We start from the raw sequence: 12,924 nt of genomic DNA on the forward strand, positions 1-12,924 counted from the left end.
GTGAATCATTCCTGCCTCTGCTTCTGGTGCTGCCCTCCATCAGAGAGCTATCTCTAGCAGTGTACTGGGCAGCTGTGTGGTTTGTTATTTCTGCTCCAATCTGCCTTTGCAATTCAACACATCATCTTATCTCTGTTTTGGTACACCACCAGCCTCCATGCCAATTTGTCTTCTCTTCCCACTGATGCTTTCAGATTTTCTACTACCTTGCTGCTTAACAGCGGCTTACACCTTCTTGCCAAGTGAGAGCATAAATTGAATAGTCCTTCTCCCACTCCCATTTCTACTGCTACAAAGAATTGGTAGCTGACGAGGGCTTGGCTGAAGGTCTTGTAATTAACTTGTTAACTTCTGTTGGCAGAGACTGACAGGTTTTGTTTCTGTCCTGTGCAATAAGAGCTCTGAGCTGTGGCTGTGAGATGCTGTTGTCATGTAAATAAATCATCCTATTTTTAGAATTACTGTTTGGATAGGCATTCAAGAATAGATGGTGAATCTGTACTGCTGTGTGAATACCTCACCAAAGGTGTGAGAAAGAAAAACCAGCATTTCAATCAACTGCATTATTATCGATGTTTTGAATATATAATATGCTGAAGTGGTATTTTTCACTGTGTTTTCTTCTTCCTCAGAAAACTGTGGACTGCATGACTACAATGTCAGTGCCTTCCACACTTGTTAAATGTCTGTATCTGTTCTTTGACCTTCCACATGTGCCTGAGGTAGTTGGAGGAGCACAGAATGAACTACCTCTCGCAGAGCGCCGAGCGCTGCTACAGAAAGTCTTTGTACAGGTAAGAAAGGTAAAATAGGTCATGGAATTTGAAAGAGGAATGTAAATACTTCATGTGAGCAAAGTCTAGAAACTTTTCACTTGAGCCAGGTGTTACTCTTCCTTGATTCTTCAGAAACTGATGGCTAAGAGAGAGGTGGATTTTCCTGGAAGCACAACTGAGGTTAAATTTCCACTCCTCCTGTAGATTTTTGTCTTTGAAAAATACCTCCTGTACAGAAATGCAAGCAGTTCTTCTGCACAGATACTTAGAAGGAACAACATGTGGACTAATTATTGTGTTTTCATCTAACTGGTCCTAGTACTTGGTATCTTTGGCTGCTACTGATTGAAATAGACATAGTAAAAAAACATTAGTATTGATAATAAAGTGGTACTCTCAAATGAACTGATTGGAATGGGTGAGGTTTCAGACCTCCCCCTCCAGCTGCAGACAGCCTGCCTCCAGTTTTCTGAGAGGGAGCTTGAGTTCTTCCTGCACAAGATGCAAAATGGAGATAGGATGTCCTCAAAACATGCAGAAAAGGGTCTGAGATGTAGTAGCTTCACTTTTGTGGCTGCCTTTTGACGTGGTTATGGTAATTAGGAAATTCAGATCCAGTTGCCAGTTATTCAGGTAGGTCTGCAGTTTTGCTGTAGCCTTTCCTGACAAACTTAATTTGACCAAGATGTTATGGTTGCTGCTCTGCCAACAACCCATCAATAGCATTCTTCCTGCATTAGGAAGGGATACAACAGTTTGCCTCACAGAGCTTCTCCCCCACTGCAGAATTTAGACCTGTAAATTAGGCAACTGGCAGATTCTCCAAGAGTGGAATATCCTGGTACTTGTGCAAGTACACTGTGTCAGCCTAAGAGATTTAAACTCTGCTTCCAGTCTTCTGGTAAGCATTTTAATCTGAAGTGGGACTTCAAATAACCATGTGTCGAATAACCTTGTCTTGTGTTCAAAGTACTGAAACATACAAAGGGAAAACAGCATGTTACCTTTTTTAATGTGTTTGCTTAAAGGAAGAATGTTTCACCTTTTACTAAGTCTAGGCAAAATTAGCAAGGATAAAGGTATTCATGCTAGTTGTTTATTGACTTCCTATTTCAGATCCTAGTAAAATTGTGCAGTTTTGTGTCCCCGGCGGAAGAATTGGCTCAGAAGGATGATCTCCAGCTTCTCTTCAGTGCAATAACCTCATGGTGCCCTCCCTATAATCTGCCTTGGAGGAAGAGTGCAGGAGAAGTACTAATGACCATATCTCGTCATGGCCTTAGTGTCAATGTAGTGAAATACATTCATGGTATGTGTCTTCCTTCAGTATTATTTACTGGGATATTTTCCTGCTCTTCTTTCATAGTTTTCTTATTTGGAAAATAGGCATAAAAAAAATAGGGAAGCTTCTAGGCTTTTAGTTTGGACATATGCGTATTTATGTACAGGTAACATTTCCAAGCACTTGTGTAGTGAGAGAGGTGATTTTACCTGAGTCTGTCTCATTCACATTTCAATTTAACCTGGGAGGATAGAGTTTCCTCTCATGTTTTGGTGTAGAGTTCATGACGAGAAAAAGGAAAGGCTTTTGGTAACTTCAGTAACTCCCTGTATTGAAAAATACTCGCTGTGAAGATGCATTAATCCTTAACAGCCAGCTGTCTTCCTCCCCTGTGGTCCAGCCCAGCTCCCCCAACCTAAAGATGTTGTTCTTAGGGCCTGGCCTATGGAGGCTCTTTGCTTGGCTGAGAACCACACCTGTGCTAGAGGGGTTTGCAGCCCCTCTGTTTTCCCTGTTCTCTCACTGACTGGATTGCTGACACTTCAGCCAGCCTACATTTCTTCTGCCAGGCCCTCATCTTCCCCACCTTTCCATACAGCTTACAAATTGCAGGTTTTGTGCATCCTGAAGGCCAAATGAAATTATCTCGTGAGCTTAATCCAGACTGCAAGTCACGAAATGAATGAAGCATCCAGAATCATTCCAGTTTGTCTTCTGTCCATTTTTTAAGACAAGTAGATCCTGGCTGTTGCTGGCATGGAAACTGTAGTGTACAGGGACATTTCTGTAGCTGGTTACAGATTTTGGTAGCTAATAAAAGTAGCAGTTTGCTCATCATCTATCTTTGCAAGGAGCTGGTGAAGAGGCAGTTGCCAAGCTGGTTCACAACCACTTGCAGATGAAAACCAGTGTTGGAGAGGATATTAGCTGCCCGGAAGCAGCTTTGCATACAAATGATTCTTTTTGCATTAGTTGAAAACTGGATGGGTGTTTAGGTATGTAGGACTTGAGGTAAGGAATCTGATAAAATATGTTTCTAATATTATATTTAAGGCTTTTAGACTGTGGGACCACATAGGAAGCATTTGTAGTTTTTAAATTGGACTGACTGTTGGAATGAACCAACATCCTTATACATTTTAGCGGTGTACACCTACTGGAAAAAAAGAAACCCACAATTTTGGATTGCTCACACCCTGAGAAGCAAGTAGTTAGTTACAAGGGTCTGCAGAACCATTTTGATGGTTTATTAAATATATCATCCTGCTCCCACATACTTCACAGAAAATTTCAGCCTGTGTTTTTTCTTGTGCTAACAGTGTATTTCCAATTCCAGTTAAAAAGATGTGAATATACAGTATCACTTGAAAGCACAGCATAGTCACCAACTGAGTGTTTTCAGATAGGGCTTGCAAGGTGATAGGCTTCTGGTGGGCTTTCGATGAGTGTAGAAGGTGTGTGTATGTATGTATGTGTGAAAATGTTATGAAGTGCAATAAGTTTTGACTGTCATTTGGCATATTACAACTGCTACCTTTATTGCTTCTGTATGACCTTGGTCCACAGAGGAGTGAAACTGGCATATGAAAAGATACTCTAGGTTCTTTAAAAAGAGAAATGAAGTCTTAAAAAGAAAACCAGTTGGCATTCCTTCTTGCTTTTTGATTAAAAAAGTGAACCTGACTTGAGATAGCAACGTCTGTCTCAAGGCTCATCATACATTCAGAAAAAATTTAAGATATTTCATCATAGGCAAAGGAGCATCCTTTCACCATCTCATGCTCTGATTTAATCTCTGGAAAATTTTGTTACCAGTCTAGCTAGAAAGATTTGTGCTTGTGTTGTGCATGCTGCAAAGATAAAATAGCAAGTAATGGAAAGGAGCATCTTTAAAACAGAGTGCAACAAATCTCACTATAGACTTGAGGAAACTTTTTGTTGCTGACTGAATGAACTGATGGGATGTGAAAATTATGCAGGGCAAGACAAGCTGTCTCTCTTTGATGCCAGCCAATGAAATGCTAACCAGAGTAGGGATAAGATGACATGGTGTAAAGGTTTATATATAGGGTTTTAGTAACACTTCAAGTCCGTGCTTTGTATAACTTTGAAGAAGAAAATATGGTTTAGAATTACTTACAGTTGCCATATTTGTCTTTTTATTCTGTTGAGTTAACTGGTCAGACTTTTTAGGTAAAAATCAGTATTTATCTACACAGTTTTCTCCTTACAAGAGTAAAGGTTATAAAAGGGAGGAAGAGGTTGGCAAAAAGAGGTTAGGGATCTGATCGAAAGCCACTTGATATTCCTTCTCATCCTCAAGTGGTATTAAATGTTCTGTGACAAGAGATACTTGAATAAGTTACCTTATTGCTGTGTTTCGTGTGTTAGTTACACTTCTTGCTGTCATTAATGTCAGTAAAATCCTAAATTTCTTCACTGCAATTTTTTTCAGAAAAGGAATGTTTGTCCACATGTGTCCAGAACATGCAGCAGTCTGATGACCTTTCTCCCCTAGAAATAGTTGAGATGTTTGCTGGACTTTCTTGTTTTCTCAAAGACTCCAGTGATGTATCCCAAACATTGTTGGATGATTTTAGGATATGGCAAGGATACAACTTCCTGTGTGACCTCCTCCTCAGGTAAGCAGAAGTGCCTGAAGAAATGCGGTCAGATCACTGAGCTTTTTTCAAAAAGGTTTTCTTAATAAAGAGTAGATTAATAGGCTTAAACAAATAAGTTTAGATGATTATTATAGATGATTATGGAATGAAGATATTAGGACCAAAACATTGAGTTTTATGCTTCTCTCCATTTATGAAACTACATTGTTTAACTTTTTGTTCTTTAGTGCTGATTTATTACTAAATGCTTCTTGCTGTGTAAAGAAAACTGTTGCTTAAAAATAACTTGTACTAAATATTTAGACAGAATCCAGAACATAAAATTTTGGCTGCAACTAGAGGTTTTTGAGTTTGGTTGGAGTTTTTGTCTAAGGAGATGGTTTAGTGGTGGACTTGGCAGTGTTGGGTTAACAGTTGGACTCAATGATCTTAAAGTTCTTTTCCAACTTAAATAATTCTGTGATGAAATTATTGTCTTGTTTTATCATGCTATCATAATGAAAAACCACATATGTAAACATGGTGCATGTTACAAGGGAATCAGTGTGTGTGTATATATATATTTCTTTTTATTTTTTATTAAAGGAATTTCTAAGCTGCTAATGCATTAAAAAATATGGTAATGAAAATGCCTGCCCAAAAAAAAATGTGGGTGTATGATCTGTCCATGATTTTATTTCTTTCCAGGAAAGAAACTTCTTTAATTTTCTGACTGAGAAAGAAAAGAGTCTGTTGAATTATTTGTTTAAAATCAATGGGAAGTCTATGGTGCTTTGTTTGGATATGAAGTTCTGAAGAAGGATGCTTAGCTGTTGAAATACAGAGATACATTTTTCGAATCCAAGGCACATACTGGGAAACTATAAGTGTACACCTTATGAAGTATATTTGGGTCAAACATTATTAATGAGAAATGTTAATGTTGTAGTCACCCTATTTTTGGTGTTAGTATGCTGAGTTTTGGCACCCAAGTATTTAAACTAAATTTTCCACTACATTGTATATTTCTGAGGGGGTTTTTTGTTTGTTTTAAATGGATACCAGACACAGACACTGCATTTGAAATTCCTAATCACACTTAAAATTACTCTTAAGTTACCTTTGGTGCCACAAAAGCTAAAGCACCTGTTAAGGAATTGTTATTTTTCTTGTTCTATAAGTGGAGTTTTGGAGTATGTTGTATTTACGAATGCATTAATTCAAAGCAGTGTAATTCAAATGCAGTTTTTCTTCAGAAACTGTCAGCCAGAGTTTCAGTGAAATATGAGGGGAACATGCTGTCATGTTTCATGTTGAGGTACAAAAGTGATTCTCTGTAGATCAAGTGTTTTAAACAAATTCTCTCCTGAGCTTGCTCATCCTTTAAATCAAATGGTGGGGAATCCCTGCCAAATGCATAGGAAGATTAGGGATTTGCATGTCTCGTTGAAGGAGGAGGGGACACCTGTGATCGTCAGGTGACATCAGTAAGTTAATGGTGTAGGAATGTGTTATCCTCACTTCTTCCTGAGGTGATTTTCTAGAAGAAAACACTTTCTTTCAAAAAACAGTGACCTTGAATAAGCCAATGTGTTGGTCAGTGATGGACCACAGTAATCTATTCTCCCTGGACATGTTTTGGCTCAAACCGATCCACAGAGACTTGTTCAGCTCTGGGGCACTTTTGTGAAGATGACTGTTATATGAGGGTATGAAATCTGGACATTGGGCCTCAAACTGCAGAGCAAAGGCTTTGAAGCTGGAAGAGCAGAAGGATGTGTGACAAAAAATGGCTTACTAAGAAATTGCAGAAAATCTCTGAGGGCCAGAGGAGCACTTTGGTGATTTCACCTGGATGGTGAGAAAGGGCAGGGTATGTGGAGGATTAGTAGAGTGGCAGTAGGTGAGCTCAGTGCTTCTGTAGTGACTGTTGGCAGGAGGTTTTTGTTTGAAGGAGGTTCTTTGTTTGAAGGAGTTTCGTTCCTCAGCCACATCTGACTGAGAAGAAGATGGAGGATGCAGAATGAGTTGCTTGTAAAGGGCTCCCACAATCACTTGTCAGGAACAAGTGAAACAGAGCTTGCACTGCTTGAGTGAGTAGAAGAACGTGATCCCCAGTTTACTTCTGAGACCTACAGAGTTAGTAAATAATTGAATATTGTTTAATTTGTGGTGAAGTAGCAGGAAAATGAGGATGGCTTTATGATTCAGAGTCAGTTTTTAGGGTTTGGTCTGATGGTGTGTTCCTGTCAGTGAACAGTGATTGGAATGGGATGTTAACATTCCTGTTCCCTTGTGTTCAAAGGTAAGAGTTTGTAGTTCTAATGAGGGTGCTTCATCCTGTGCTTCGAAGTGCTAGGCTTCTACAAAGATACCATTTCATTAACACAAAATATTCACTCTTAAAATGGCAGATGTAATCTAGCAAGTTAATTATGGATCTATTTAATTACAGACTATCCATGTACTTTCCTATGTAGCATCTTCATGTCTGTGAGAGGATTTTTAATGTAATTTTCATGTCTCCTCGTTTTTAGTAGACTGTTGAGTTCAAGGAAAGATTGATGAGGTAAATTCCTATGGCAAATGACTGTTTGCTCTTGTAAGTCCAATGTTTGACTGACTAATGGTATGACATAGGAATGTGGAAAATACTGCAGGAGTAAGGCGGTAAAGCTGGTCTCTAAATTAGTAAAGTAAACCAGATCTTACTAAAGTGATTTGAGTTCAAATAAATTAGTGCTGCTAACTTGATCCTTTTGTATTTTGTTCAGATTAGAACAGGCAAAAGAAGCTGAATCTAAGGATGCTTTGAAGGACTTAGTTAATTTGATAACTTCCTTGACAACGTACGGTGTCAATGAATTAAAGCCAGCTGGTGTTACCACAGGAGTACCTTTCCTGCTACCTGGATTTGCAGTCCCACAGCCTGCAGGCAAAGGTGAGTCTGCTTTTTTCTCTGTTTGCTTTTTTGTTGTTTTAAGTGCAAATTACAAGATACGGAGCAGCTGTGTATTGCACAAACCCTTTGCAACCAAGTCTAGGTTCTTTATCTAAGATCGTGTATCAAATACTCAGTGATTTTGGTCTCAAAGATTTTATTTTGGAGTTGGTACCCAATGAAGAGAGCTTGGTGCTTGTGTATTTGAGGACAGGTCCAGCCTCTTCACTGCAAAGATGACAGTTTTCTACATGGAGATTTGAAGAGATTATTTTATTGGAGAGATGCACTGATTTGATTTATGGTGTTTTAAGCTGCTCTTACTAAACTGATATGAAAGGCTGATATGCTGGCTTGATTTTTTTTTTTCTTTTTTTAATCCTTCCCCCACGCCATTTTGCTTTCTGTTAGCTTTTGTCAGCATAGGCAAATGTAACTTGTGAGCTGAAATCTGTTATTTCATCACTATTGTGATCAGAGTGATAAAATCTGTGGTGCGCTTGAAACCACAATCAGTTACAATTCGGAGATAAGGTTGAGGAAGTCTTGAGGGAGAAAGGGTTTTATAAAAATAAACTTATGTTTGATGTTCTGTGCATAAACTTAAAATTCAGGTTAGTCCTGTATGTAACAAAGGAGTTTAGAATTTAAGTGACTGTGGAGCTAGTTTGTTACTTGAACTTTTTATGAGATATACCACCGGCACAAGAAAAATTTGTTATAGGATTGCATTTATAGATTTATAGACTAATGAATATACATCCTAGGTTCCTTGGACAGTGACTTCCTTTCTCTGGTATGGAGAGAGTTCATTGTTCATAGCAATTGTTCTTCTTTTGCACTAAATAGAAAAAGAAGGTGAACACTCAGAATTTAATTTCTTCATGTTTTGATGATAATATTCATTTTTGTTTAGGCTAATCAGCTTTTCTGATACAATATTATGAGAGAACCATGATCCTGTTGCAATCTGCAAAAGAGTTTTTTAACTTTGTGGTATTTTTCAGGACATCTCTTTCTTTTACCTGCTTTTAATCACTTCTTTTTATGAAGACTGTATTCATTCATTTTCTCAATCACTTTCATTTAAATCCTTTTAGTTCTTGATCTCTGAAGACCTGTTATAATTTGATTTCTTCAGTAGTCCTCCTAATAATCAAAAAGAATTTATTAATCTGCTTGATTGACTGGAACAACTGTTGATACTAAGCTAGAATATAAATAGTTCTATCTGACACTACTATGTTCCTGTCACATTTAATAAGCTCTAAATCCCCTCATTTGAACATTTTCCATAATAAAGAAAGCATGTAAAGAAGTCCCTTTAGGAACAACTGAGTGTGACTTAAATGTAACTAATATTCTTCCAGATGTGAAATTGTTCCATGTTCATTTACAAGGGAATTTTCTCTTGCCTTCGGGAGAAATACTGACATGGAAAGTGGGGAGGCTTGGCATGGAGATAATTGAACCTACTGCTCAATTGGACAACTCAGTTTACAAAAATGAACGGAGTAGTGTTCCACAGAGAATATGAAATAAAGAAGGATTTTTTTTTACTTATGAAAGGGTTTTCAAATCAGGTTAACAGTTTGCATATATCTTTATTTGAAAAAGTAAAATAAGATTTTATTGTTAAAACATCCTAAATGTTTTGTTTAGAGTGTCTTTAAAGTTCTCATTCCTGATTGTTTATTTTGTTAAAACTATTTTTTACCATCAGTTGTTTTCTGTATCATGGGGTTTGTCCATTGTGGCTTGTACTATTCCTACAGAAGTTAAAAAAGTTGTCTTCTAGGCATCTTTTGAGTAAAATAAGAATAATATCTGCCCATAGAAAATTTTGGGGAGCACTCATAAATGATGCATTCTTTGGCTGAATGAATGAGATTTTAATCAAGTCAAAGGTACTTACAAGAAGAATTGTGACTGAGCTTTAAAGATGTGAGATCTTTGTGAGCTAATATTAGAGCTATCTTATGCTTTTCAACTCCTTCCCTATGTTTCAGTTCCTTAATTGTTAATAGTACTGCATCCTGCCAAAGCTCTTTTATTCCCAGCTGTGAGGGTTGTGTGGTGCATTATGGAATACAGAACACCTCACTGTTGCTATAATGAGTTCTCCTATGGCCTGGGTACATGAGGGGCAGGGCTTGTTTTGTCTCTAGGACTGTATCCTTTGTACATTTTAACACTAAATCAGTGTGCTTATCTATTTTAAAGAAATTATCTTTGATCAGCATCTTTAGCTGCTTGCATAAACTCTTACTATCGAAGATGAAGCTGCCATCTTAAAGAATAGTAGGTTGTGGAATTTGCAGTGTTTTAATGATTTTTTCAATTAAATGTGGCATCCTACACTGTTATTTTATTCCCACTTACTAAAATGTATAGATCATTATGAATAAGTTTATTCATTGTTTATGATGATTAAGAACTTTCTCTTTCCTTTTTCCTCCCATCCCACTTTGTTTCCTGATTTAGGTCATAGTGTGAGGAATATTCAAGCATTTTCTGTCCTCCAGAATGCATTTTTGAGAGCAAAAACCAACTATCTAGCACAAATCATCCTCGATGCCATCACGAATATTTATATGGCGGACAATGCCAACTACTTCATTTTGGAATCGCAGCACACATTGTCTCAGTTTGCAGAGAAAATTCCTAAACTTCCAGAAGTGCAGACCAAATACTTTGAGATGCTGGAATTGGTTGTCTTCAGCTTGAATTACATACCCTGTAAAGAACTGATCAGTGTGAGCATCCTTTTAAAATCCAGCACTTCTTTTCAGTGTAGCATCATTGCCATGAAGACACTCCTGAAGTTCACCCGTCATGACTACATCTTTAAGGATGTCTTCAGGGAAGTGGGACTTCTGGAGGTGATGGTAAATCTTCTTCATAAATATGCAGCCCTTTTGAAAGATCCCACTCAGGCACTGAATGATCAAGGTAGCGTGTCATTTTCCATTTTTCTTATACTTGTCTTTTTTGGCTGGAAATAGTGGAGTCTAATGTTTAGGAGAAATGAGAGAGTCTGAACATGTACCTCGCGGGCTGAATTCTGCTGAGGACTGCTCTGCCGTCTTAAAAGCTCACTGGAATTGCTTCTCTCAGTTTCTTGAGAGAAGCTCGAGGCTAACTTTAATGAATGATGCTGTATGAATGCAAAGCAGTAGGAGCTCATATTTTCCTTTTTAAATGTTTTTTTGATGTACTGGTTCAATATTTGTTACTTAATGTGAAAAAAGGAGCAATACATAGCATCAATATTCTTCCTAACAAAAGGTACTTTGTACCTTTGTGTTTAGCCCCAGCCTTGAAAAAATACAATAGAGTGCCTATCTGAGCTCTTAATAGGAGACTTTTTTATAAGCTGGGTCTAAATTTTTCTAAGCATTAAAAAAATGTAAATTAAGATCAATTATCTGCAGACTTGAACATCCCAGATAAGCTGCACAGCTGCTAGGCCTGCAGAGCAGGCTCTGCCATGTGCCATAGGAGCATACATGTACACACAGAGAATTTCTTTTTACATTCTTTATTCAAACTGCAGTCGAGCTTGTGTGCATCAGTGACACTTACTTTTTAACCATAACTGCTTGATGTTTCACCTGGGTTGAATTGTATGAAGCTTCATTAGTGAGTGGTAGCTGTAGGTTAGAGTTAGAAAGCTTTGTTGCCAGTAACTCCATTGAAAAAACACATCAGTTCTCATGTCCCTGTAAATAAACGGATGAAGCTGTCATCTAATTAGGGTGCTACCTGGGTGCACATGTCCTTGTGTTGGGGTTTACTTTTTATTAGGGTAATTTAAAAAAACTCCAAAACCCCACTGTTTTTTCTGGAGTGTTACTCTGTGTGTACTATGCCACTTGCAGTGTTGGTCTGTTACACCTGTTGAGTAATCGGCTGTAATTATGTGAGTGTAGTTTTGTGGGGTTTGTGTGGAATTTCTCTTTTCAAGTACTGAAAACTGAACAAGAAGAGATGCAGTTAATTCTTCAACTATGGTATAGTTTTGTGGCTTGAAGAAATAATAGCTGCAGTGTCAGGCACTTTGGAGCTCACAGTGCTCAAAAACTTCTGCTTAAATTGTCGTCTTTATAAAATTAACTTTTCAAATGATTCATAGTTAAGCTTTCCCAGGAATGCATGTGTAGTCTAAATCTCAACTTGCTTTGGAAAATGGTGGGGCTGCATGCTCTCTGGGGAAGCAAAGAAAATAATAGCATGGTTGCAAAGTACCAAGAAGCATCTTTTAAAAGAGTGGTATTTTCTATGACTTTAGCATCTGAAAATATTTTTTTAGTAGATTCAAGAAACAGTTCATTTGAGGACCAAAAGCAGCTGGCTTTATTGGTTATGGAGACCCTGACAGTACTACTACAAGGATCAAACACAAATGCAGGTGAGTAGGGAGATTTTTATTAAAATAGGTATAAAAAAGTAACTCAGAAAATTAGGTTTTGCCTTTCTATCTTCAGCCCAGTATTCAAATAGTCTGAAATACATTTTCTCTCTTGCCAAGTTTTCCCAGGAAAGAGGATAGACAGTGTAACCTGGAGTGCATAAAATAAAGGAGAACAAGAGTGTTTAACTTGAGTTTCTTTGCTACTGTTTACTTGAAGGCAACCACCACACTCCATGACTCTTCAGCAGTTCTATAGTAATTTTTAGTAGTGCTTGTAACACTGTTTGGATGTTTTAAAATTTAAACACGTAATTAGAAATGTAGTTCAGTGTTCACAGTGTCATATGTACTTAATGTAATGCCTGTATCTTTAGTTAAAGATGTCTTTTCATTTTTAAAGAGTTACTCCCGGTCAGTATGTACAAATAGGGCTCTGTTACAATTGTCCTTTTCTAAATCAAGCATCTGTATATTAGTAGAGATGGAGGTTTCATTAACCAGGACTTCGTGGTTTTGAAATCGTGGTAGTGTCCACCTGCCTTGTGACAAATCCTTGGCTGCTGTTGGATGGTGTTCCTGACCTCACCTAGGAAGCATCAATCAGCCATCAGGACCTCCTTGCTGCTTCTCAGGACTGAGTTAATCTCTGAGTATGCACTGGAGAAGCAACAGCAGGGAGTGTAAAAGACATCAGCACTTTGGGATAAAGCCACAGATGTTTTTCCTGAGGAATCTTGGAGAATTCAAGGGCCTCATTTCATCAGTAGCTCTCCCAGTTCAGGAGCAGGACAGAGCATACAGGAGGTGCTGAGAAACCATTCCTCAGAGAAGGGGTGCCTGCTGTATGTACTGGGATGTGAGCCCAGTGGCACTGTATCCAGAGGCCAGCAGGGGTTACAGGTCATCAC

The 12,924-nt window shown here is 38.0% G+C and overlaps 1 protein-coding gene across 8 annotated transcripts in view; it reads left to right on the plus strand.

Moving 5' to 3' along the window:
• Positions 1-12,924, plus strand: part of WDFY3 (WD repeat and FYVE domain containing 3) — a 156,264-nt gene that overhangs the window by 67,044 nt on the left and 76,296 nt on the right. For 7 of the 8 annotated variants that reach the window (XR_014226431.1, XM_082282308.1, XM_082282313.1 and 4 more), the window contains 6 exons: positions 633-794; positions 1,893-2,085; positions 4,514-4,700; positions 7,436-7,602; positions 10,087-10,554; positions 11,915-12,013. Coding sequence is in view for 7 of the 8 variants with exons in the window: in XM_082282308.1 (XP_082138434.1) it covers positions 633-794; positions 1,893-2,085; positions 4,514-4,700; positions 7,436-7,602; positions 10,087-10,554; positions 11,915-12,013 (1,276 nt within the window). In the remaining variant the exon portion in view is untranslated. The remainder of the gene's footprint in view (positions 1-632; positions 795-1,892; positions 2,086-4,513; positions 4,701-7,435; positions 7,603-10,086; positions 10,555-11,914; positions 12,014-12,924) is intronic. The other variant, XM_082282309.1, reaches the window with a different exon arrangement.

Source organism: Coloeus monedula (genome assembly GCF_965178545.1).
Source record: "Coloeus monedula genome assembly, chromosome: 5".
In the NCBI taxonomy this organism is placed as follows: Eukaryota; Metazoa; Chordata; class Aves; order Passeriformes; family Corvidae; genus Coloeus; species Coloeus monedula.